Below are 23,823 nucleotides of genomic sequence, written 5' to 3'. Positions count from 1 at the left end.
AGGTTAGTATTCTGTCACATTTTAACATTGTTTCTATGCTGTGCTTCATTCCGTGTCTTCTAGTGATAAAAAAGATTAGACGCGTTCAAGTCGTCAGTAAGGACTTATTGGCGTCATGTTTTGCAGATTATCATTGTTCGGTTGGTATCTTTTTAAATCCAAACCAAACGATTTACCCTTCCCTCTTGTTGGCGCCAATTCCTTTTCGCATTTTGTTGGTGTAGCTTCCATTGTGCTCGTCTCTGCAATGTTGTTGACATCCATGCTCCCACTCAATGCTTCCGTATGTCTCACGACAATAAAGCATCTTTGAAGTCTTGGTGTATCGTATCATATGTAACATATCAAGGAATTGCTTAAAAGGAATATCCACTGTTTTAACAAAAATCCCATAAAACAGTAAGGCAGTGGCACAGGGGCCTCTATGTTTCTGGTAAAAATTGCATTGTGGGTAGGAAAGAAAACTAGGAAAGGTGCTATTACCTGTTGGATTTTTTTTGTTTTTATCGAAATGGAAACTATCTTGTAACTGATTGTAGATAGACGATTCTACTTTCTTTCTGTAACAATGTTTTAGGAACTACCTTTTAAAACCACTCTCCCCCTTTTCTCTTAAGCAAAAGAAATGCACTGAGGGTTGTCTTTGGAAATACAATTTAGTTCACGTTCTTCTCTCTTAGTCTGCTCAATCTGTTCCAGGACAATAATCACAGCCCATTTTGTTTTCTTCCCGTGGTGTTTTAGCTCAGGTACATTAGAATACTCAGGATCCTGTAATGGTAAACAGAATCGAAACTGGCAAATTGTTTATGTGTTGATTTAAAAGGTCCCCAGTTATGCAAAATTTACTTTTATACAGCTATAACAGTATTGTGTGTCACTGTTGCGTATGCTAGCTGGTGGCCGAAGATGCAGACGGCAGGCAAAGTGCAGAAAAGGTCTTTTAATTAGTATTAGGAAGGCAAAAATCTGAAAGCACACCCTCAACATTAGTCACCATAAACAAACCGCAAGGAAGGTGACACTGACAGATTTACACTCCTGATTAGTGATCAGAAGCAGGTGAGTCCCCAATCACTAATCAAAAACAGGTGTGGTGAACAGCGCTCTGAAACAGTGGTAAAGTCACTGCCAGAATAAACCAAAACAGGAAGTGGAACACAAATAAGAGTACAAGACAGGAAGGAATACCAAACACAGGAATGCCTCAAAATTGTCACAGAGATCATGACATTGTTTATCCCAAAAGTATTTTAATGACCACCAAACAAGAGACATATTTTTAATCTTCCTGTTATAATGTGAACATTCATGAAAGCATTATTAAGTTGCACTCATTAGAACAACGGCAATATAGCCAAGTGCCCACTTGGTGTCGCTGTAGGATAAGGAATGGATGATTTTCGCATGTGCTGTTTTACTATGTGATGTCCCTAGGACTTCTGGGTGGTGTACGTGATCCTCCGATAGACAGCAATGTTACGTCGGCTCCGTGTCTGTATTAATAGTAACTCTGCAGTACTTTAATAAAGTGTATTTCGGCTAAGAACCTTTTCCAGTGGTCCTTGAAAAAGAGCACAAGTTACCACATATTTTTGGCGACGAGGTGAACTGGTTTTTGTTTTTTTCGTGTGTCTCCGGTTTGTTGTTTTGTAAGCTAAGCTAAGAGTGCTAGGTAAGCTAGGCGGCCGTGCGTGACCGACGGCGCCGAGGAAAAACACAGAGGAGAGACGCAGTTCGCAGCAGTGAAGCAGAACGGAGGACGGCAGTGTGTGTCGGCGGCTGCAGAGGAGCAGCTTGAAGAGGAAATAAAAAAGGCACCCGGAGCTACAGAAGAGCTGCGTGGAGAGGGAGCCTCAAGCTAGGATGGCTACATATGGGACTGTCGGTGAATTTGTGGAGGGACACGAGGACTGGACGGAGTATGAAGAAAGGTTGGGACACTTTTTCTCTGCTAATGGGATTACAGAAGAGGATAAAAAGCGCTCTATTCTCCTGAGTGCGTGTGGAGCAAAGACTTATAAGTTGATAAGGAACTTGGCCACACCGCGGAAACCGGGAGAGATCCCATATGATGATCTTGTCACGCTCGTGGGAAACCACCACAATCCAAAACCTTCTGTGATAGTCCAAAGATTCAAGTTCCACAGCTACTTCAGGAGGCAAGGTCAGTCTGTGGCTAACTTTGTAGCCGAGTTACGGCAGCTGTCAGAACATTATGATTTCGGGGCAGTGTTAGATGATATGCTACGTGACAGATTAGTGTGCGGCATTAATAATGACGCCACACAACGCCGCCTGCTGGGGGAAACTCCACCACTGACGTTCAAGAAAGCTCTGGAAATCTCCCAAGGCATGGAGATGGCTGCTAATAATGCCAAGGATATCCAGAAAGGACATGGAGGAGCACAAACAGCAGCAGTGCACCATGTCAGGAGAGAGACTGGTAAGCATGAAAGAAAAGTGGAGTGTTTTCGTTGTGGAGGGGGACACTATGCAAATGACTGTAAATTTAAAGACGTTGTTTGTCATGCTTGTAACAAAAAGGGACATTTAGCCAAAAAGTGCAGAAGCTCAAAGGGGAAGGGCAAGCCGGAGCTGGGAAAAATGCAGCAGGCTCAGGCAGCCACACATCACCTAGATGAAGAAGATAAAGAGGCTGTGTGTTCTTTTAACATGTTTGGTGTGGAAACGGATGAAGAACCACCTGAGCCTTACTATGCAACAGTCACTGTAGGAGGGCAGGACATTAAGTTTGAGATTGATTCAGGAGCTACAGCCTCCGTTATCAGTGAAGACACTTACAGGAGGACGTGGGGGTTTAACCAGCCTCCCATCCGCCCATCAAAGCTCAAACTTAGGACCTATACAGGGCAGCCCATTCCTCATTTGGGAGTGGTTTATGTGGACATTTTAGCAGAGGGTCAAAAAGCTAAAGGCAGGCTGGTGATCGCTAAAGGCAGAGGGCCCAATCTTTTGGGCCGCGATGTGCTTAGAAAAATCCGACTCAACTGGCATGAAATAAAATATGCAAGCACAACAGAGGTCACTCTGCAGCGATACAGTGATGTGTTCAAGGATGAGCTGGGAACACTTAAGGGCATGACAGTAAAGCTCCATGTTGACCCTGAAGCCACACCTAGGTTTTTCAAGCCCAGAGCAGTGCCCTATGCCATGAAAGGCAAAGTTGAAGAGGAACTGGAACGATTACAGAAGCTGGGCATCATCAAGCCCGTCCAGTTTTCAAGGTGGGCAGCACCCATTGTTCCAGTGTTAAAGGAGGACAAAACTGCACGGATATGCGGGGACTACAAAGTCACAGTGAATCAGGTCTCTAAGCTGGAGGAGTATCCATTGCCACGCATAGACGACCTGTTTGCGACCCTGGCAGGGGGTAAGCTGTTCACAAAGCTGGACATGAGCCAGGCCTACCAACAGCTACTGCTCGACGAGGATTCAAAAGAGTACGTCACGATCAACACACACAAAGGTTTATTCAAATACAATCGCCTGGTGTTTGGAGTGGCATCCAGTCCTGCCATTTTCCAAAGAACAATGGACACTCTGCTGCAGGGGATTCCGCATGTAGCAGTGTACTTAGATGATATTTTGGTCACAGGGGCCACGGAGGTGGAGCATCTGGCTAACTTGGAAGAGGTGCTGAAGAGACTCTCAGAAGCAGGGCTGCGATTAAAGCGCAGCAAATGTGTGTTTCTAGCACCAAGTGTGACCTATCTGGGACACAGGATCACAGCACAGGGACTCTGCCCAGTGGAAGACAAAGTGAGAGCTATTAAGGAAGCTCCAAACCCCAAATGCATCACTGAACTCAGATCGTTCTTAGGCATGGTGAACTATTATGGCAAGTTTCTGCCCGACCTCTCAAAAGTTTTGGCCCCACTGTACAAGTTGCTTCACAATGACACGAAATGGCAGTGGTGTGAGGAGCAGGAGGCAGCTTTCAAGGAAGTGAAAGAGCTCCTCCATTCAGCAACGCTCCTGGTTCACTATGACCCGGATAAACAGATAACACTTTCATGCGACGCCTCGCCCTATGGAGTCGGGGCAGTTCTTTCGCATGTAATGGAGGACGGATCAGAGAAGCCGGTTGGCTTTGCTTCACGTACCCTGACAAAAGCGGAGCAGGGATACTCACAGCTAGACAAAGAAGGTCTGGCCATCGTGTTCGCTGTCAAGCGCTTTCATCAGTATCTCTATGGTCGCGCATTCAAGATCTACACAGACCATAAGCCACTGATGAGCCTGTTCAGTGAGACCAAATGTATCCCACCGCTGGCCTCAGCCAGGATACAACGTTGGGCGCTCACACTGTCAGCCTACCAGTACGCCATAGAGTACAGAGCAGAGACTGTTTTCTCACTGGAAAAGCTGGAAGAGACACCTGTGAAAGCATCCCGGATCAAACAGTGGACAGAGAGGGACCCAGTCATGTCCCAAGTAAAAACTTTCCTTTTACAAGGCTGGCCCAGTGTGATAGAAGGAGAGGAGTTGAGGCCTTATACTAAACGTAAAACTGAACTGAGTCTGCAAGATGGCTGCATCTTTTGGGGTGCGAGGGTCATTGTACCTCCCCCAGGCCGTTCACAGATTGTGGAGGAAATACATGAGACTCATCCAGGTGCATCGCGGATGAAAAGCCTCGCAAGATCCTATGTCTGGTGGCCAGGACTGGATAAGGATCTGGAGGACAAAGTGAAAGGATGCACGCAGTGTCAGATTAATCAGAACATGCCTCCACCTGCTCCTTTGCACCCATGGGAGTGGCCAGACCGTCCCTGGTCTAGGCTACATATGGACTTTGCGGGCCCTTTTAAGGGGCAGATGTTTCTCCTAATGGTGGATGCGCATTCTAAATGGATTGAGGCCCACATCATGAGCAACATCACAGCCCCCACAACCATCGACAAACTCAGGCAAGTGTTTGCAGTACACGGCTTGCCTGACACACTAGTCACTGATAATGGTCCGACTTTCACCAGCGAGTTGTTCAGTGAGTTCATGCAACAGAACGGCATTCATCACATAAGAACAGCTCCTTTCCACCCAGCCTCAAATGGACTGGCGGAGCGGGCTGTTCAGACAGTGAAGGAGGGCCTGAAGCGAATGACAGGTGACTCACTCAGCACTCAGCTTTCACGATTCCTGTTTAAATACCGCCTCACGCCACAGACTACAACGGGGCGCACGCCAGCAGAGATGCTGATGGGGCGTCGGCCCAAGTCAAGACTGGACCTGCTGTGTCCGGACATGAAGGCAAAAGTGCAGGGAAAGCAGGAAAAACAGAAAGAAAGACATGATCAACATGCACGTGAGAGACAGTTGAAACCAGATGACTGTGTCTATGTGAGAAACTTCAGCAGCAACAACAACCAGCAGTGGCTACCTGGGATTATTCTCAAGAGGAGTGGGCCAGTTTCCTACGTTGTTAAGCTGACTGATGGACGTATCTTCCGCAGACATCAGGACCATGTGCGCCTGCGGCAGGATACAGGCTCAGAGACAGACAGTTCCACTGAGTTTCCAGGGGCTGGACCAGCAGCAGTAGGGGTGGGTTCGCCAGAGTCTGAGACAAGGACAGAGGCTTCTGTTTCCTCTGGAGAGGATGGACACTCTCACACTGACATCCAGACCTCTCCCAGTCTCCCTACACCAGATCCACCGAAGTCACCCACACCAGTGGTGTCTGCTGGGTCACCAGAGGTAGTGCGAAGGTCGCATCGCACTCGCAAACCTCCAGACAGACTGAATGTGTGACTGAAAGTTTAAATCTGCCATGTTTTCATGTTTTCAGGTTTATATTGCTAAACAGTTGCTGAGACAGTACTTTAAGTTTATGTGTACGCCAGCTAATGATAACCACCGTTTTGGGTTTTCTCAAAGTCCATTTATATTTTTGGGAATGTTGGAATCTAAAGGGGGAGAAGTGTTATAATGTGAACATTCATGAAAGCATTATTAAGTTGCACTCATTAGAACAACGGCAATATAGCCAAGTGCCCACTTGGTGTCGCTGTAGGATAAGGAATGGATGATTTTCGCATGTGCTGTTTTACTATGTGATGTCCCTAGGACTTCTGGGTGGTGTACGTGATCCTCCGATAGACAGCAATGTTACGTCGGCTCCGTGTCTGTATTAATAGTAACTCTGCAGTACTTTAATAAAGTGTATTTCGGCTAAGAACCTTTTCCAGTGGTCCTTGAAAAAGAGCACAAGTTACCACACTTCCTCTAAGTTTTTTTTTCAAATAGTTGGTCTTAAAGTTCATGATGTCCTAAACATGATACCGCTTCTGACCCACCCTTAGCTAGATAAGCCCGCCCTGTGTATATACCCCACATTGCACAGGGGACACCTATGTACAAATCAAAACAAAAAAAGCAGGCTTTGCTACACATCTTAAAACAAACCCTTGAGTTCTGCCAACTATCCATCAGTCAACTGTAGACATATGAGTTGTAAGTTTGATCAAGTTGTTTTTCTTCAGAGAATAGGCTAACCATTATGTTGCTAGTAAATGTCACTGCAATGTTAGCACTGTTGTTCACATAGCTATGCTAATGTTGCTAAACCCTACTCCTTAATGTTACATTGTTGTATGTAATACAGTATATGGGATCTTTTATGAAGGGCTTACTGAAAATACTGTCAAACTGTAAATTCTAGCATCAAAACTAAATTTTGGCATTGTGACTTTTCAAAACATTTTTGAAAAATAGCATAACATGGGACCTCTAAAACTGTTATTTGGGTCTGTTTTTCAGTATCTTCACTAAGGACAATGTGTTTAAAGCTCCTCAGTAAGACTATTTATATCCGACTAGTTCCAGTCAGATATACAATACACTATGTACAAGCAAGCACAAGCAAGCTAACTTACATGCAGTCATCAATCATCAAGGTCAATGCATTCTCTCATATGAGACAATATTGGCCTTGCGCTGAAAACAATATGGCCATAAACTAATCTAATGGCATCCTGCTGTTTTTTTAGATTACATTTCGATTAAGTACGACTTCCCCTTTAGGCTACTCTAATCCATCACATCTCACACTTGTATTTTTTTGTGTTATTTTCTGGAACATTTTTGGGCTATCAGTTAAAAAACACCATGGCTGCTTCATATCAAGAAGTGGAGGCTATACGAAGATGATTTGACTGTCATTCCAGACATCCATCCATCCATTTTCTACCACTTGTCCCTCTCAGGGTCGCAGGGGTGCTGCATTCGGGCAGGAAGGTGGGGTACACCATGGACAAGTCGCCAATAAAAACAGGTTTTGCGTGTCATTGTCTCTTTTATATCCGCTCTCAGATGTACATACTTCTTGATTTCTCATGGAACATAGGCAAAGCCACAACACTCTCCAGCGTACGCGGTTTGGGGCATTCCTTTTCATCTGAGCCCATGTCATCCCAGGTATCTTTGCCTCCGTGTTGCACCTGGCCTGACTTGGACGACACTTTTTTCACTTCCCTTGTGGATCCCAGTCCAGGGCCTGCGGAGCGTGTGGCCAATCCATCTCAATTTCCTTTTCTTGATGTCACATTCTATTGGGGTTCATCTGGTCCTGTGAAACGCTTGGTCATTAGAGACAACTTCCAGCCACCTGGTGTTGAGCATATTGCGGAGATGTCTGTTGGTGAATACCTGGAGTTTGTGGTTGTTAGTTTTGGTTACCCGTCAGGATTCTGAGCCGTAGAGCTGAACTGACTTGACATTGGTGTTAAAGATACAGATCTTGTTGTGCAGTGAAGGGCAGGTAATCTCCACATTGGCCTTAGGCTATGTCTACACTAAGCCTGATAATTCCTTAAATTAATAATTATTTAGCCAAAGCGTCGTGTCAGCCACACTAAACCATCGTTTAAGGTAATCCTCCTTGGATACATTTTTACACGGGTAAGTGCGCCATGTATTTCTTGACTCTTTCGCTCTTAGCTTTGTATGGACTCATCGATTGTTTACAAACTGAGTTCGTAGAGGAAGTGACGCCAGAAAGACCGTGCCCAACACCGGAAGTGACGTTGGAAAGAACGCGCCATAGCCAGCTTTATAACAACCTGTTTCCACTCGGAGGTAAACATTTGAAAGATGGAGGCGAGTCATCCAGACATGCCGTGTTTCCCCTTCCTCTTCATGTACAGACGCTTGTGGAAATCACACGTGAATACCTTAAGAGAAAGTGATTGCAGCTATTTCGGACACAACACTTCTCAGACAGCAAGAGAACTTTAGAATGTCCAGGTCAGCTGTGATTCTACTTACCGAAAAACTTCGTCCATTTGTCGAAGGAGAGACAACGAAAAAGCGGGCTCCCATGGATGTGATAAAAAAGGTAGCGTGTGCTTTGTATTACCTGGCCGTCGAGGGAAGACTACGGAAAACGGCGAATGCTTTTGGACTGGCAAAGCGGACCATATCAGTTATTGTCCGCCATGTATGTCGTGGACTCAACGTCTAGGTCCAGAGTATATAAAGTCACCAAAAACGAATGGACAATGAAGGTGAATGCAAGAGAGTGAGGAGTGTCCTGACCAGATAACTACATCCCTAGATTGATTGTTATCAAATGTTCTTTATCACATTGTTTACGTTCACATGTTTATTAAAGATTTGATTCATTTATGATGTCTCAGGTGTGATTCACTACAATAGGGCCCCACAGCGCATTGGATTCCAGTTAATTGAAATACCACAACACTGGATATTGTGCAGATAAGTTAAATTGAATTTAAGAACTTGCACACAAATCAACACTGGAGGTGACTATGACGTGCGCATTTTCCGCGTATGCGTACTAGGTCACGTTGCGCCGGGGGACGGAGCGCGGCGAGGGGATCTTAAACGACCATTGTGTGTGTGTGGACAAAGATAAAGTTATGTGGGATTTACCCTGGATAACCTTAGCTTCTTAATGTAGAAGGGACCTTAGAGTGTTGAAGGCGTGTCGGGCTTTGTTGATTCGTCACTTGATGTCTTCATCTGCCCCATCGTCTTTACTAACATGTTTCCAAGGTATACAAAGTTGTCGATTTCCTTGATGTCTTCCAGGTGCAGTCGTATTTGATCTCGCCATTTGTTGTTTATCCTCAAGACCTCTGTCTTCCCGACGATTTTTAAGCCGGTCTTTTTTGCTTCATCTGCAACACGGTTAAATTTTTCCTGCAGTGTGCATTATAGTGACTGCCATTCTCGTAAAGCTATTGGTTAAAATAACTATATAGCCAAAATTGTATTTGGAGTAGTGCTGTCCAATGTTCCCTCTAATTTTTCATGTGTGTGGGCAAACGCAAAAACTCCCTGAGCATTCAGTGGAGCCCATGTGAGCAACATCAGACGTGCACACTGTGGCCACACCAGCAGCACACCTGTCCCAAACCTGACTAAATAACAAGTTAAATCTTCTTCCATCCATCCATTTTCTACCGCTTGTCCTTTTCGGGGTCGCGGGGGGTGCTGGAGCCTATCTTAGCTGCATTCGGGCGGAAGGCAGGGTACACCCTGGACAAGTCCCCATCTCATCGCAGGGCCAACACAGATGGACAGACAACATTCTCTTATTATTATAATCAAATGACAGCAGTCATTTCCATGAGGTTATTTTCTAATATAAGTGTTTAGGGCCACTTAACCCTTGTGTGGTGTTCGGGTCTGTGGGACCCGTTTTCGATTTTTATTAAAAGAAAAATGATACAATTAATTAATTTTTCAAACTGAGACTCACTGGCTTTGGCTCATTTTCTGTGAAGAACATATATCAGAATACATATTTAATGAACACACACCATACACCCCCCTACACATTTCTATTACATATAAGATGTCCGGGGTCCACTGGACCCGGGGCTAATAGAAGTGTGGAAATTGATGTTCTGTGTACCACACACACACACACACACACACACACACACACACACACACACACACACACACACACACACACACACACACACACACACACACACACACACACACACACACACACACACACACACACACACACACACACACACACACACACACACACACACACACACACACACACACACAGAGCAGGCCTAGACGGGGAGGACAGAGTGTAGGTACACAGAACATCAGAGGGTCAAATGTGCGACAAAATGAGAGCAGACAGTGTTGACAAACAATGTTGCAACCTTGTGTGGGAACCGCAGGTGCAGAAACACAAAAGAAGAATCCCTGTGGGATGCAGAAACTGAAATGTCCATGCAACGTTCATATTGTTGTTACTCAGCCAGCGTTTGTGGGTCTTAGACTTAGACTTACTTTTTATTGTCGTTCAAATTTGAACTTTACAGTACAGATAAGAACGAAATTTCGTTGCATTAGCTGGTTGGCAGTGCAGGATAAAAAAAGCAATAAGGTGCAGATATAAATAAATAGATTACTGTAAAGATAAATATATTGCACTTTTGCATATGCATCTACGTTTATGGATGTATGTTATATTGTCTTTATATTCCAGCGAGTTCATCCATTTTTGGGGGGAATTGAGGGGATTATTATGATGCGTTTAAGAGTCTTACGGCCTGAGGGAAGAAGCTGTTACAGAACCTGGAGGTTCTTCTACGGAGGCTGCGGAACCTCTTCCTAGAGTCCAGCAGTGAAAACAGTCCTTGGTGGGGTTGGGAGGAGTCTCTGCAGATTTTCTGAGCCCTGGTCAGGCAGCGGCTTTTTGCAATCTCCTGGATAGGAGGAAGAGGAGTCCTGATGATCTTTTCCGCTGTTCTCACCACTCTCTGCAGAGACTTCCAGTCTGAGGCACTGCAGGCTCCAGTCCAGACAGAGATGCTGTTGGTCAGTAGGCTCTCTATAGTGCCTCTGTAGAATGTGGTGAGAACGGGGGGAGGGAGCTGTGCTCTTTTCATCCGACGCAAAAAGTGCATGCGCTGCTGAGCTCTTTTTACAAGAGCTCCGTTGTGTAGGGACCAGGTCATATTGTCATCTATCTGCACCCCCAGGAACTTGGTGCTGCTTACTATCTCCACTGCTGTGCCGTTGATGAAGAGTGGAGCGTGGCTGGACTGGTGCTTCCTGAAGTCGACGATCTCCTTGGTCTTGTCGACGTTCAGGACCAGGTTGTTGGTTCTGCACCAGTCAACCAGATGTTTCACCTCCTCCCTGTAGTCCATGTCATTGTTGTCACGGATGAGGCCCACTACTGTCGTGTCGTCCGCATACTTCACAATGTGGTTAGTAGTGGACCTGGCGCAGCAGTAATGGGTCATCAACGTGAACAGCAGCGGACTCAGGACGCAGCCCTGGGGGGAGTCAGTGCTCAGGGAGATGGCACTGGAGGTGTTGTTGCCCACTCTCACAGACTGGGGTCTGTCTGTGAGGAAGTCAAGCAGCCAGTTGCATAGGGGGGTACTGAATCCAAGGGGGGCCAGTTTGCTCACCAAGTGCTGCGGGATGATGGTGTTGAATGCAGAGTTGAAGTCCAGAAACAACATCCGCACGTGTGTGTCCTTTCCTTCCAGATGTCCTAAGCTCAGGTGGAGTGCAGAGGAGATGGCGTCCTCTGTGGAGCGGTTAGGGCGATAAGCAAACTGGTATGGGTCGAATGTGGGGGGAAGTCTGGAGACAATGTATTCCTTTACCAGCCTCTCGAAGCACTTCATTACAGATGTTTTTTGGGATAAGTCAGTATTTTAACATAAAAGTGTTTGATTGTGAGGCATTAAAAGCCACAAAATGCAACGGGTCCATCAGACCCACAAACACTAGCTGAGTAACAACAATATGAACACCACACAAGGGTTAAATGACAATAACAAAAAATATTGTTTTTCATGAACTGTGTATTTGTATTGTTTGTCTGGGTGGAGGTCCTGCTTTGGAAATAATTTGTACCCCTTTCAGACATTGCATTTAGTTCCCATTAAAACATTCACATGTTGCACAATGAGATGTAAGCAGGGGATCATGTGTACATTCCTGCAACTTCCTGTTTGTAAAAAATATATTTTTATTAGTATTTATTTAATATACTAACAGCATTTCATGATTAATATTTGATAAATTAAGATTCCTAATAAATGACACTAGAATAAGCACACATTTGATTGGTAAATCATAGTGTAACAACCTGGAATTACACTTTATGTCTGGTGTTGGAGTTGTCCGACTTTTTGTGTGGCTGTAAACGCATCACTGGCTAAGTGCCATATGTGCATGTGTTGGCGCAAGTGAGAAAGAGCGAGCGGCTGCTGTTGATATAACAAAGTTGGTTTTGGTCTGGTTTGAAATGACCAGTTTTGCTAGATATAATTTTTTTTACTAATGTTTTGGTGATGTGTTTATGGCCGACAATAAAGAGTTTTACTCAGTAAATTGATCGATGGAATTCATGTCCTCAAAGCGTCTCGACAGACGTTACAATATTTGAACAATGATGACGAAAACTGTTTTCTTTGTCGTGTCCGTGTCGTGTCGAAAATTGTTATGCGCTTATTTTTTTATTTGATTTTGTGTGTGGCATAGCTTTGCCGTGCGCAGAAGACACTTGAGCAGTGCGCAATTGCACAGGCGCGCACCTTAGAGGGAACATTGGTGCTGTCAAATGATTAATTTCTTAAATCACACTTTTTTGAGTTTTGATTAATCACGAATCATTCCAGCTAATCACTTGCTTGCATAACTTAAATGAACTTGAAAAATGACCCCAATATTTTGACACCATTTAAATTTTATGGTCAGAATGTTCTACACAGACATGTTTTGCAATGTTTTAGTTAAAGGGAACGTATAATGATTTTTATTATACAATCAAAACACTTCCTTGTGCTCGAGATAATATGTATCTGATATGCTTTCAGTTACATTTATGACCCACTTACTGCTTGTGACTGCAAGATGTTCGCGTGTGGAGACATTTCCATATTACAAATGAAAACACGCCCCAGCCTCTCAAAAAGAATACATTTATTTTTTGAAAATGTACACTGTTTAAATATATATGTTGAAGATGAACAATACTGCTATTTTTTTTCGGACACCGTCAAACATGTACTTCATAAACGTTGTATAGATTCACCTGGTCACAAAAGTAGGTACAACTGCACACTCTCCAATACAGATCTCCATAAAAAAATGCTTTTAGCAGCAATTACGTCACTGTATGTTGCACATTGATGTTATTGTGCACATGTTATGACTATATGAAAATACTGTAATACTTTATCCTACATTTTTCTTGAAGTTTCCTCAAACCAGGCCGTAATGTAGCCATTTCTCTACCTCTGTGTTCAGCGGCTAATCCATTTTCGTCGTGATCCAAAAGTCGTGGACAAATAAACATGGGAGTATATATTTTTTTAGTACTAGTTTTATAGACAAAGAGCAGGTGGAAGGGCATTAAACGAGAAGGACTGTACGCAAGCCCTAATGGCAACTGTCTCAGCTGTGTGGGCTCAGCAGAGGGGGAGGGGGCTTTCCGACACAATATGTCCAAGAATGCCCACATAAGTACGTCTGTCAATGTGTGACATCACAAATCACTGTTAAAATACTTTAAAGAGAGACATCAAAAACATCTAAAAGTCAGAAAAGACATTCATCATAGGTCCCCTTTAAGATTGTGTCATTGGCTGCGTCCTTCATACATCTGTTTTGAAGAAATACAGCTACCTTGAACCAAAGTAATTACATTAAAAAAGATGTAAAATTTAGATTAAGAATAAGACTGACCTTTCCGTTGTTGGGCCATGTGTCCAGAATGTTCGATATCACGCGAACTAAAAACCTCAGTGTGCTGACAAACATTCACTATTAGACGTACCCTTTTATCTGCAAGTCTCCTAAAGCTCTGCTGGAAATATGTCTGCTCTTCTCTAGCAGGTAAAGTAAACACAAGATGGAATTTCTTTTTTTTTTTTCATGCCACAGGATCAATGACGCTAGTCTGTGGAACGTAAAATAAACAGCTCAAGAACAAAAATTTCATGCAGCAAATGCTGAATCAGACAAATCCGGTTCTTCATCAGAGAATGCGTTTATGTCAATATCTTAATTAAATCCTGCAGGGGATGGGGGTTGTGGTGAGAGAGGAAGAGACTGCACTCTAAAAGGCAATACGGGAAGAGAGCCAGGGAGATCATTGCCAATCAGCCTGCTTGGTTTTTACATCCCTGTGCACTGCTCCATGACAGTTAAAGCACTAAAGCTCAAATGAGAGCTGCAGATGGAGCCAGGGGAGTTGGGGTACTGACAGACACTTTACCATGTGGGTATCAATGGGGGGTACAAACTGTGTCATATGTGTAAGGAAGAGACTCGATTGCATGTCTTCCATGTTGTGCCGCAAAATTTCATTTGACAGCTAGTCCGGTGATGGGGTCAGAGTTTGGGAAGACATGCGTACTGTTGCTGACAGAAAGGCTTAGAGAATTACATTTATTATTCCAATGTGAATCGTAGCCCTCTGCAGACAGATGTGAGGTGACTCATGCTGTAGGTGCACACCGGATTTGACTGTTCCTAATGGTTGGTAATTTTGCTTGTTCAATGTAACTAGTGCATAAAGACACTATCATAATCTTAAGTAAACAAGAAAAAATAATTTTGTTCTGTGGTGCTGGTAAGGAACTGGTAGAGAAAGGATTCTAAGGACAGGTTTCCCCAGACCAAAAACAAGTACCGATCATTTCAAAGACTTTAATTCACTGGAACCCCAAAATCACATAAAGTTAAGTCCTTAAAAGTAACATTCAGCAGCTGCCAGTCATCCAGACTAGAGTTCTAACAAAAGGAGTCAATGGAAGTTTCTGGTATGTCATGACAGGCAAAGGGGATTAAAAGGGTTGACAAAGCAAATTCCACGATTTGGTCAATAAAACTACTGTAATGTGTACAATGTTTTGAATTGTTCCAGCAGTCCAGCAGATAGTTCAAGGCTGGCACCAATCAAATTGGATCCCTTCACACCACCTGGCTGGCTCTTACATTATTATTGATTAGCTGTTTATTGTATGCACAGTTTGACAAATGATACAAGCAACAACTCAACAACTCATACTGTATGTTCATTTTTTTCCAGGATTTCTTGTTATAAAGGTTTACACTATAAATTTGTGCCTGAATTGTGAGGCACTGAGGATAATCCCTGGCGCTCTGAAGGAAGTGTAAGGTTCCTGTTGAATGACAGGACAGGAAACCTCTACTCCCACAGATTACTTTTTCCAATTTCAAAGCTGATGATTCATGTGTTTTCAAAGTCTTTGGTGACGTGTTCGTCACAGTTTCTTTTCTTCAGAAATTTGTATCATCTCGACCCGGCTTGTTTTGTCGTCCTTCTTTTTTTTTCCAGGCCATTGATGCGATTTTCTTTTTTATGCTTTCTCCAGGTATCAAATATGGATATGTCTTGCAGACAACAGTTAATGTATACTACATTAAAGGTGCTGTTTGCACCTTCTTCACAGTTGCATTTTTCAAAGCAAAACATATAACAAGAACACCACCGGCTACCTTAAGTTACCATTAGTGGTTTAACAGAACACATTTGTTTGACAATTGTCTATATTTTTCATAATTACAAAGCTAAATTTACCGGCCCGGATAAAATGATTGGTGTATACGGCGGTCACTCATCCGATCTCGTCAACATTTATGCGCAGGGAGAGTGTGCACACATACAAAAGCAGTCTAAGAGAACCAACAAACAATTTGCAGTCATGTTGTTGTTATGATAGAATATACTTTCAATGACAACTTACGCTAGCTATCCAATATAATTTCGCCACACCTTGTGTGTGTGTGACAATCATTGGCACTTTAACTTTAACTTTAATTTGCTATTATTAGCTAACAACACCCAAAGCTAATGTGCGTGCATGTGTTACGTACGTACGTAATTATGTCATTACGTAGGAGAAGCCGTGAGAGGGCGGGATTTACTGTGTAAAATACATTGGAAAGTTGGCGCCCTCTAGGCATCTGTGTAAATTTTGCAAACAGACCTTTTAATATATATGTACAAAAAAAACATAATGCAGTTCAACAATTGGTGTAGCCTTTTTTTTAATAATGTGATTTTTCTAAAATTAATTCACACTGTGGTATTCATTTCACTTTAATCAGTTTTTTCTGCTCTACACTCTTCTTAATGGTGGTTAGATATTCAGCACTGTAAGCAATGTTGCGGTCTCTCCTTTTAAAGAACCCTTTGAAACCCTTTCTCCCTCCCCTCTGCAAAAGAAATGCACCAAGGCTGGTATATTGAAATGCAGTTCACTTCACATTCCTCTCTTTCAGCCTGTTCAGTCTGTTCCAGAACAATAATCACAGGCCATTTTGCTTCCATCCCCCTGGTATTTTAGCTTGGGTACATTAGACTATTCAGGATCTTGCAGTCGGTAGACTTAACAGACATGAGGGTATCACTCATACAAGTTAATATTGAAACTGTATTATTCTGTCACAATATGCAGTTCTTTGGGCTCGGTCACCTGCCTTATAAATACAGGAACATTACATTTCAGCTCACACTTGAGTTAGCTTAATATTATTGACCAGTCATATCATCCCTCTCATTGCAGAGTATGTATATTAACACAGTCTGTGAAGCGCGGGCTGTAAAAAAGAATGAAGAGACTGAAGCGGTGAGTCTGAGCTTCTATCTCCACAAGACAAAAACAATTACCATCAGTGTCCACATCTATTCGTTCTAATATGGAGGAAGATAAGCAGTTGGCAGTCCTATCCAGTCAACCTCACCTCATTTTGTTTGCTAAAGAAAGCCGGTACTGCAGGTACCTACATTTATATATTAGATTCGCCACATAGGAGTTTTTCAAATTTATTTTTTAGAAGAACTCGCAATGTGTATGCACAGGGTATGCGGTCATTTAGGGCCACACTCCCTAGAGGGGGCCACATGATTATGGTGACCGATCACTTCAGAAACTGCTCACCAACATGATTGTCATGCTCCATGCATTGATGGACTTAATTACATCATGGATACAATTCTACCTTGTTTCTGCTAAAGTTTTATTCAGCGCTGAGTCAACATGTTCTTTGTAATAGTTTTAGTATAATTTAACAGCATCACGGCCACTTTCATTCAAAAGTCCAAAATGGCAAATTTAGCATTGCTTCAAACACCATCATTGTGATAGCTTGACGGCCATATTCCTAAAATAATAGTTTGTTTAAGTTTATATTGTAGCCGAGCCTTTTCCCCAAATACATAACGTCTCAAGATTTTTTTCCCATTTATTGCATTTTGAATTGGCTTCTCTGCCTTAGGAGATATCGAACAATTTTCTTCCCCTTGGATCCGTCAATATATTTGTTACCTTTTCAAATAACCTTTGGACATTATCTCCAACATAAACACATGACTATTTAAGATATTATATTGAACTGAATTGTATACTTTTCAAATGTTCTTGTAATCGGACAATATTTTCGGTATATTAGATGGAATTTTTACCTGACATGTTTCGACTGTCATCTGCAGTCTTCTTCAGAAGGGTCACCTGACCACTGTGACGCGTTGCCTATCAGCTGTTTTCATAGGCGTGGCCAACATCATAATAGAAGAAGAATGTTGTGTTTTATTATTTCCCTGCCTTCTCTTTTTATGGTGTCTGTTTTTCTTCAGTTCATTAGTTCCCAGGGAGGCACACCTGCAACCAATTTCAACCAAGGAGTATTTAAGCTCGTCACTGTCCGCTGGGTCTTGTCGGTTATTGTCTCCTGAATCTCCCACGTGCATGCGCCTGCTTCACTTCGTCAGTCATGGTATGTTGCCTCTCCTTAGTCCTGGAATCCCTCACCTCTTTGTGTTTTGTTTTCTAGCCTCCCTGAGGTAAAGAGGATTCTGTGTTGGACTTTTTTCGGTGCTCGGTGCGCCCTGGCCTTTCCCCCTGCCGACCACTGAGGAACATGTTTTTGTTTGTTTAAACATGGTGTGCGCTTCTGCTCCCATCGCCTTTTGTTACACTTTTTGGACTTATTAAATGTTCCCTTTTTATAATTCTATCTTGCCTCCCGTCTCTGCATCCTGGGGTCACCGCCTTGATCAGAGCATAACATAATAACCGACCAGATCATGGACCTTGCAGAGACCGACCCGCTCAGAATAACTCTGCACCAACAGGCCAAGAGACTAGGCCAACAGGAGGAACGGTTTGGCGTGCTTGGGGCGTGCGTCAACGCCATGGCGGAACGCCAAGACGCTCACCTAAATGCCCTGGAGACACAGCTGAGAAGTGTACTCACCGCGCTGCAGGCGATGACTCGCCCCTAGGCCGACCCAGCAGTCCAGCTGTGCCATCCTTGACCCGCAGATAATCCGTTGCCTGACAACACCCCACCTGCAACTTGTCCTCCACTCTCCAAGCCCGAGCGCTTCTCCGGCGAGTCAGGTGACGTGCGATCCTTCCTCACCCAGTGTGAGATTTTTTTTAACTGTTACCCACTTCTTTTTACTCTGAAAAGACTTGTGTGGCTTTTGTCATGTCCCATATGAGTGGAAGGGCTTCCGCCTGGGCTACCGCGGAATGGGGACGTCAATCTCCTGTGTGTGCCTCGTATGCCGCTTTTTCCAAAGCCATGGAGAACATTTTCCAGCGCGAAAAGCCAGGACGTGAGGCAGCACGGTCATTACTTCGTCTGCAGCAAGGACAGCGGAGCGTCACGGACTTCGCCATCGAATTCCGAAGGTTCGCTGCTGAGAGCGGATGGCCCACTTCCGCATTGGTGGACGTTTTTTCCCTCGGTCTGGCTGATCCAGTCCGGAAACAGATGATCCCGCTGAAAACTCCCGACAGCCTCGACGAGCTCGTCGCTGTAGCGGTGGAGATTGAAAATCGCCTCGTTGACTGGGAAAGAGAGAGGTTCCGACGCCAGGGAACCCGCGCTTTGACGTATAGTGGGAGTGGCCATGGAGCGCGTCAAACAAAATTCGCACCGATACCCAGTGTCGATGCCCTGCCGATATCACATGAAGAGGAACCCATGCAGCTTGGAGGTAATCGTCTCTCCCCAGCTGAGAGAGATCGTCGCCTTCGCCTCCAGCTTTGTTTATATTGCGGCAAAGCTGAGCATCGCATCGCCCACTGTCCTTATCGTCCTGCCCGCCTGCGCACTCAGGCTTCACCACCTCTGCGCACTCAAGCTTCACCTCCTCTCCGCACTCAAGCGTCACTTCCTCTCCACACTCAAGCGTCACCTCCTCGCCGCGTTCCAGCTCCACATCCTCCAGCGACCGACCCTGCTCCTCAACTGCCAGCAACAGGGCAGACTCTGTCCAGACTTCTACTCTCGGGCATGCTCGCCTGGGATAAGGACCAGAAATTGGACATTAGGGCTCTTATTGATTCAGGTTCCGACGATAATTTCATCGATGAGTCTGTCATTAAGCGTTTTTCCATACCCGTTGCTAAATTACCTAGACCTAGAGTTGTCCGATCCCTCAATGGAGGCCACCTGGCGAGCGTTATCCAAAGACCCTTCCGTTATCTCTCGAAATATCTGGTAACCATTTTGAATCTAATCATTTTTCTACTCATTCCTTCTCGTTCTGCTCCGGTTGTGCTTGGGCTTACCTGGTAATCTGAACACAATCCCCATATTGACTGGGCTAAAGCCACAATCATTAACTGGGGAATTTTTTGTCATACACATTGCCTGCGGTCTGCATGCCCTCGCACAGGGTCCTCGCATATCGTCACCCAGGAAGTCATTGACTTGTCGGTTGTGCCCACTGCTTACCACGACCTCAAAGAAGATTTTAGCAAGGATCGGGCCTTGTCGTTACCTCCACACTGTCCCTATGATTGTGGTATTGATCTCCTCCCTGGTGCTACACTCCCTTCTTCGCGACTCTACAACATTTCTAGACACGAAAGAAATTCACTAGAGGACTATATCACTACTTCGCTTGCATCTGGTCTTATCCGTCCCTCCAACTCCCCACTAGCCGCGGGGTTTTTTTTTGTGAAGAAGAAGGATAAGACACTTTGCCCGTGCATCGATTACGGTGCCCTCAATAATATTACGGTTAAAAATAAATATCCTCTCCCGCTTCTCTACTCAACTTTCAAACCACTACACACTGCTAGACATTTAACCAAATTGGACATCCGCAATGCTTACCACTTAGTCAGGATAAAGCAAGGAGATGAATGGAAAACTGCATTCAACACACCACTAGGACATTTTGAATACCTTTTCATGCCTTTCGGCCTCACCAATGCTCCTGCCGTTTTTCAAGGCCTCATCAATGATGTCCTGCATGACATGCTCGACCGTTTAGTGGTAGTTTACTTGGACGATATCCTCGTGTTCTCGCCTACCCCTGAACTACACGTCCAGCATGTTTGCTTAGTTCGCCAACGTCTTCTCGAAAATCGTCTGTATGTCAAGGCAGAGAAGTGTGTTTTTCATTCTGAGTCTGTTCCTTTTTTGGGTTTAATTGTTCAGAGGGGTCAACTCCGAGCAGATCCGGTGAAGATCCAGGCGATGGTGGATTGGCCCACACCCACTTCTAGAAAGCACCTCCAAAGGTTTCTAGGCTTTGCTAATTTTTCTCGTCATTTCATCCGTAATTTTAGTCGAGTAGCGGAACCTTTAACGAGACTTACTTCCACTAAAACTCCTTTTTTATGGACCTCAGAGATTCAGTCCGCTTTTGATAAACTCAAGTCTTTGTTCACCTCTGCACCGGTTCTTGTACACCCTAACATTTCCTCTCAATTTTTTGTCGAGGTCGAGGCATCTGACTCCGGCGTGGGGGCTGTTCTCTCCCAGCGCTCCACCTCCGACCAGAGGTTGCAACCCTGTGCCTTCTTCTCACGCCGCCTGACACCAGCAGAACACAATTATGATATTGGCAATAGAGAGCTACTCGCCATAGTGTTGACACTGCAAGAATGGAGGCACTGGCTGGAGGGCTTGGAAACCCCGTTTGTGGTGTTCACAGACCATAAGAATCTGGCCTATATTCGATCTGCTCAACGGCTCAATCCAAGACAAGCAAGGTGGGCGTTGTTCCTAGCCAGATTCAACTTTACTATGACCTTCCGTCCCGGCTCCCAGAATGGCAAACCAGATGCCCTGTCGAGGATGTACTCCTGCCCCGAGGAAGAGGTCAAGACCGAAACGATCATCCCCCATCACGAGTGCTGGGAGCGTTGCAGTGGGACATTGAAGGTCGCGTTAAGGAGGAACTCAAGAACATTCCCTCTCCTAAGAACTGCTCTCAGGGGCGTTTGTTTGTGATCCCACAGCTCCGTCCAGAAGTACTGAAGTGGGCCCACAGCTCCAAGGCCGCCTGCCATCCGGGCATTACCCGTACCTTTTTCTTCCTGTCCCAGCGCTTCTGGTGGCCAACCTTCAGGGCTGACACCAGGGAATTTGTATCTGCCTGTGCCACTTGTGCCCGTAATAAGGCTTCACACCGGGCACCAGCTGGTCTTCTGCGCCCACTTCCCCATCCCCTCCTGCCCGTGGTCCCATGTGGCGTTGGACTTCGTCACAGGACTTCCACCATCCAAGGGCAACACTGTGATATTGACTTTGGTGGACCGCTTCTCCAAGATGGCCCATTTCGTCAATCTTGCCAAATTGCCCTCTGCACTCGAGACTGCAGAACTGCTCGTACGCCATGTTTTCCGGCTGCATGGTATCCCGGTGGATGTGGTTTCGGACAGAGGGCCACAATTCTCATCTGCTGTTTGGAGGGCGTTCTGCAAATCATTAGGAGCATCGCCCAGCCTCTCTTCTGGATACCACCCGCAGACAAACGGTCAGACTGAGCGCACCAATCAAGATCTGGAGGCCGCCATCCGCTGCGTCTGCCACCAGCAGCCGGCCTCCTGGGCGTTCAGTCTACCGTGGATAGAGTACGCTCATAATACCCTCATCAGCTCTGCTACAAGCATGTCCCCTTTTCCCTCTGCCTACGGTTACCAACCTCCCGCTTTTCCTTCTCTGGAATCAGGGGTCGCCGTCCCATCTGTGGCTGCCCACCTGCACCGCGCACATCAAGCCTGGTGCAATACCCGGTCTGCACTGTTACGCACCTCAGAGCGCAACCAGCGTCTCGCTAACCGCCACCGCAGCACAGCACCAGACTACAGGCTCGGTCAGAGAGTGTGGTTGTCGTCTCGTGATTTACCTCTCCAAGTGGACTCGAGGAAACTTCAGCCACGATTTAATGGGCCTTATCCCATTGAGCGTATCATCAATCCCTCCGCCGTTCAATTACGCCTTCCCGACTCCCTGAGGATACATCCCTCTTTCCCTGTCTCTCTGATCAAGCCCGTTTCCACCAGTCCCTTGAGTCCTCCAGAGGTGCCTCCTCCACCTTCCAGGCTTATTGATGGCCATCCTGCATTCTCAGTCAAGGCCATTCTCGATGTGAGGAGAAGGGGCGGGGGTTTCCAGTATCTGGTCGACTGGGAGGGCTACAGCCCCGAGGACCGATCCTGGGTACCGCATTTCCACACTCTTACATGTATTTTATGATCGTTTTCCGGAGAAGCCAGGTAAGCCGCCAGGTGGCGTCCATTAAGGGGGGGTACTGTTGTGTTTTATTATTTCCCTGCCTTCTCTTTTTATGGTGTCTGTTTTTCTTCAGTTCATTAGTCCCCAGTGAGGCACACCTGCAACCAATTTCAACCAAGGAGTATTTAAGCTCGTCACTGTCAGCTGGGTCTTGTCGGTTATTGTCTCCTGAATCTCCCACGTGCATGCGCCTGCTTCACTTCGTCAGTCATGGTATGTTGCCTCTCCTTAGTCCTGTAATCCTTCACCTCTTTGTGTTTTCTTTTCTAGCCTCCCTGAGGTAAAGAGGATTCTGTTTTGCACTTTTTTCGGTGCTCAGTGCGCCCTGGCCTTTTCCCCTGCCGACCACTGAGGAACATGTTTTTGTTTGTTTAGACATGGTGTGCACTTCTGCCCCCATCGCCTTTTGTTACACTTTTTGGACTTATCAAATTTTCCCTTTTTATAATTCTACCTGGCCTCTCGTCTCTGCATCCTGGGGTCACCGCCTTGATCAGAGCATAACAAAGAAGACACACTCACACAAAACAACACAGTTACTTGTACATCCAAAAGACAAAGAACAAGACAAGATATGCAATGTAATTTCTGAAATCCCGTGTAAATCATGCAAAAAATCATACATCAGGGAATGTGAAAAAGAGACAACTGGAAGGTTTACAAGAAGCCTAAAACAAAAATCCGAACAGGAAATCTTAAAACCAGCCATATCAGATCATTGCAAAATAAATAACCACATCATGGACTGGGACAACGCCAAAATCATTGGGACTGAAAGTAACAAATTCAAACGATGAATTAAGGAGGCGATCAAACTAAGGAAGAGACCATCAATCGATACGAGGGAGCATTCATGCTTTCGCATACCTGGGACTTCCTCCTCCATTAACCATCAAGCGGCGGGGGGGGACAGCCAACCAGGTAGACTTGACAGGTCTGCCTGGTTGGCCACGCCTATAAGAACAGCTGATAGGCAACAGTCACAGTGGTCAGGTGACCCTTCTGAAGAAGACTGCAGATGACAGTCGAAACTTGTCACGTACAAATTCCATCTAAGATACCGAAAATATTGTCTGATCACAAGAATATTTGAAAAGTATATGAACAAGAAGACATAATTAACCTTTTTGAGGAATTGAACTGTAGTTGTCAATGCAGAGTTTTGGTTTATTATTCATACACAATTATTTGCAGTAAATAAAAATCTTCACATAAATTAAAAAATAAAACATATTTCCTAATACCTGTGTGTATGCATTTAAA

The 23,823-nt window shown here is 44.9% G+C and overlaps 1 protein-coding gene across 1 annotated transcript; it reads left to right on the top strand.

The window, feature by feature from the left end:
* Window positions 1-1,706: 1,706 nt before the first annotated feature.
* Window positions 1,707-5,775, top strand: LOC133652766 (uncharacterized protein K02A2.6-like). Its single transcript, XM_062051818.1, has one exon. It carries the CDS (start codon window positions 1,867-1,869, stop codon window positions 5,773-5,775), a length of 3,909 nt encoding a protein of 1,302 aa, XP_061907802.1. The 5' UTR covers window positions 1,707-1,866.
* The last annotated feature ends 18,048 nt before the right edge of the window (window positions 5,776-23,823 follow it).

The sequence above is a fragment of the Entelurus aequoreus genome, linkage group LG06, assembly GCF_033978785.1.
Source record: "Entelurus aequoreus isolate RoL-2023_Sb linkage group LG06, RoL_Eaeq_v1.1, whole genome shotgun sequence".
In the NCBI taxonomy this organism is placed as follows: domain Eukaryota; kingdom Metazoa; phylum Chordata; class Actinopteri; order Syngnathiformes; family Syngnathidae; genus Entelurus; species Entelurus aequoreus.
The sequence above is the reverse complement of the archived record's forward strand: the minus strand, read 5'-3'. Positions and strand labels throughout refer to the sequence as shown.

Excerpts from the sequence above, each read along its gene's own strand:
- LOC133652766 (XM_062051818.1), top strand. The coding sequence starts at position 1,867 with ATGGCTACATATGGGACTGTCGGTGAATTTGTGGAGGGACACGAGGAC.